The sequence below is a fragment of the Galeopterus variegatus genome, unplaced genomic scaffold (assembly GCF_000696425.1).
Source record: "Galeopterus variegatus unplaced genomic scaffold, G_variegatus-3.0.2 Scaffold7624, whole genome shotgun sequence".
Lineage (NCBI taxonomy): Eukaryota > Metazoa > Chordata > Mammalia > Dermoptera > Cynocephalidae > Galeopterus > Galeopterus variegatus.
In genome coordinates, this window is record NW_007733735.1 from 160,853 (window position 1) to 163,711 (window position 2,859).

The 2,859-nt window shown below is 45.6% G+C and overlaps 1 protein-coding gene across 2 annotated transcripts in view; it reads right to left on the reverse strand.

Moving 5' to 3' along the window:
• The window catches only part of LOC103607678 (keratin, type II cytoskeletal 5-like), a 27,464-nt gene that overhangs the window by 8,480 nt on the left and 16,125 nt on the right, over nucleotides 1-2,859 (reverse strand). For both annotated transcript variants that reach the window (XM_008592155.1, XM_008592154.1), the window contains one exon: nucleotides 2,305-2,513. In XM_008592155.1, coding sequence (XP_008590377.1) covers nucleotides 2,305-2,513 — 209 coding nt within the window. The remainder of the gene's footprint in view (nucleotides 1-2,304; nucleotides 2,514-2,859) is intronic.

A 2,859-nucleotide genomic window follows, 5' to 3' on the forward strand; every position in this document is an offset into this window, starting at 1 on the left:
GAACCAGCCCTCATTCTTTGGGAGGTTTCTTGTCTCACGCTTGGCTCCTTACAGTACTTGGGTCCCATGAAGGGATATTCAGGTTTCTATTTTTTTTTTTTACTTTCTTTCTTTTTTTCGAATGGTTTTTCTTTGACCAAACAGAGGCAGTGAGAGGAAGAAAAGAGTAAGGTAAGAGCTCCTGGGCTCTGGCCAGCTCTGGGATGACCCATGACGCCCTCCTGTCCCTTCACTGTTCTCAGCCACTCTGAAGTGTGGTCTAAGAAGCAGAGTCTTCAGGCTGTTGGAACCCCTCCTCCTCCAGTCTTCTCCTTCCTCAGTTTGTCCCTCAGCAACATCGCTCCTGCTCCCCAGGGGCACGTGGAGGGGCCCCTGCTCGCTGGTCTCTGGGAAGGAAGTTTAGCTTCTGCTCCAGGTGACCCATTCCCCATCCAAGCCTCCTGAGCAGCAGTGAATTGCCCCTCTTAGAGGTGCCGGACAGCTGTGGTTTGAGCCTTAGCTCCTCCACCCACCAGCTGAGTGACCTTGGGCAGGTCCCTTAACCTCTCAGAGGCTCTTTCCATCTATGAAATGGCGAGTTGCTATTCCTTTAAAACCACAGTGCTATCACACATTATGTATATAACCAGCATCTCCCCTGCTTTCCTATGGCCTTTACTGCCCAGAAGGATCTGAGAAAGTCTCCTTCCTGCCATTGAAACTTCAGTACTGTGCCTTCTTCTTTTCTCAAGGGAAAACCAATTTGGTTTCCTTAAGTTTTTTTTTAATTAAATCTGAATATCTTTTCTTTACCTGACTCCCTGCAACTGTTCTCATCTTCTGTTTCCCAGCTCACGGTCCCTTTGCTGGAGGACAAACATCACATGGTCCCACACAGGCCACTTAGACATCACAGCAACATTGCCTGGCCGGGAGCCAGGAGGACACTCTTCAACAGACACCCCGCCATATACCTCCCTTGTGCCTTCCTCTTTCTCAAGTGTAAGCTTTAGTCTCCTGCTCCACCAGGAAGCCTTCTTGGATGGAAACATTGTTACTCCATGTTTGCATACATATTATAAATTATCCCTCTGCACTTGCTTCTCTTGCATGGGCTGTATCACTGCACACATATACCTAGTCATAAAAACAATAAAAATATCTAACACTTAGTAACAACTTACTATGTGCCAGGCACTGTGCACACTACCGAGTACTTTGCATGCAAATTTTTATTAGTCTCAATCCTCTGATGAGGTAGGTACTGTTGACATCCCTTTTAACAGGTAAAGAATCTGGGGCTTAGAGAGGTTAAGTAGTTTTCTTGAGATCATTCAGCTAGGGAGAGGTTGAGCCAAGATTTTAAAGCCATTGACTCTAGATTCTATTGTGCTGTGTAATAGAACTTTCTGCGATGATGGAAATGCTCTGTATCTGCATTTATTATGGCACCCAGCGACCACAAGTGATGACTGAACACTTGAAATGTGGCTAGTTTGACTGAGGAGTTAAATTTTTAATTTTATTTAATTTTAACTAATTCAAATTTAAATAGTCACATGTGGCTAGTGGCTACCATGTTGGATAGCACAATGTTAAAACCTGAACTCTAACTATATTATACAAACAGTAACCAAAACTCATTATCAGGTTACTAATTTTGATTGGCTCAAGATAATTAGAAATAAATTAGAACAAGAAAAATAAATTAAAATGATAAAAATAAAAAAACAATAAAAATAAGAAACTCATATCTGCAGGTATGAGCATATGGGCATACCATTTATGTTTAGTGATGTGCATATGTATCCGTGTGTGTGTGTGTGTGTGTGTGGTCCTGCAAGAAGGTAGCAAATATGTCCATCCTTTGCCCCCTCAGTCTCTTGGCCAGGATTGGGGTGAATACATGAACACTCTGTAAGTTAGCAATGGGATTTAGTTGAGTAAATGTGAGAGTGAGATTCTACGGATCTAGTTGTTAATGCATCAGTTGCTGTTCTGAATAATCTTGGGTAAGTCATCTGCTGTCTCAGAGCCTTACTTCCTTTACCTGCAGAGTATAAGGGGTTGTTGTCTATATCAAGCTCTTCATACCCATGTTAGTTATCATCATCTATAGCTCTAGCCCCTCCCTAAATCCTCCACATTCTTGACCACAGAATTCTAGTTCTCTTTCTACTTCTATGTCTATTTCTGATTCCACCTCTGTGCTCCATTGGACTGGGCACTTCTCGAGAGCAGAGCCTGCTTCTCCTGATCCCTCTGGCCTCCCCTGGAGCCCCAGGGCAGGGCTCTGGCCTGGGAGTTGGCTGGGCATCCACTCACTTGTTCTTGAAGTCCTCCACCACATCCTGCATGCTCTTCAGCTCCACCTCCAGCCTACCCCGCTCTCCACCCAGGCTGTCCAGCTGCCGCCTCAGGTTGTTGATGTAGGCTTCAAACATGGGCTCAAGATTGGTCCTGGTAGTTTTATGGTCTTGCAGGATGTTCCATTTGGTCTCCAGGACTTTGTTCTGCTGCTCCAGGAATCGCACCTGCCCCAGCCAGAGGTAAGAGATTGTGAGGGCTTCCACAGAGCAGCCTCTCCCCATGCAGTAGCCTCCCAGAGGGTCCTGGGATATAGGACCCCAAAATTGCAGGATGGCTCTGCAGAACCTTAGAGTCTAGGTTCCCCCTCTTCTTCCTCGGCCTGTAAGGAGCTGAGCAAATGTTGGAATAATGGGCTTGGGAGACAGGTGGTGGTTTAGTTAGAAGAGGGAAGAAACAGGAAGAGCCAGAGGGGTTGGAAGCCATCTGAATACACCAAACCAGGCTACTATGTGGTAACTTAAGAAAAGACCATCCACCGTCACGTGACTGGGTGAGGTTCCGATTCCCACT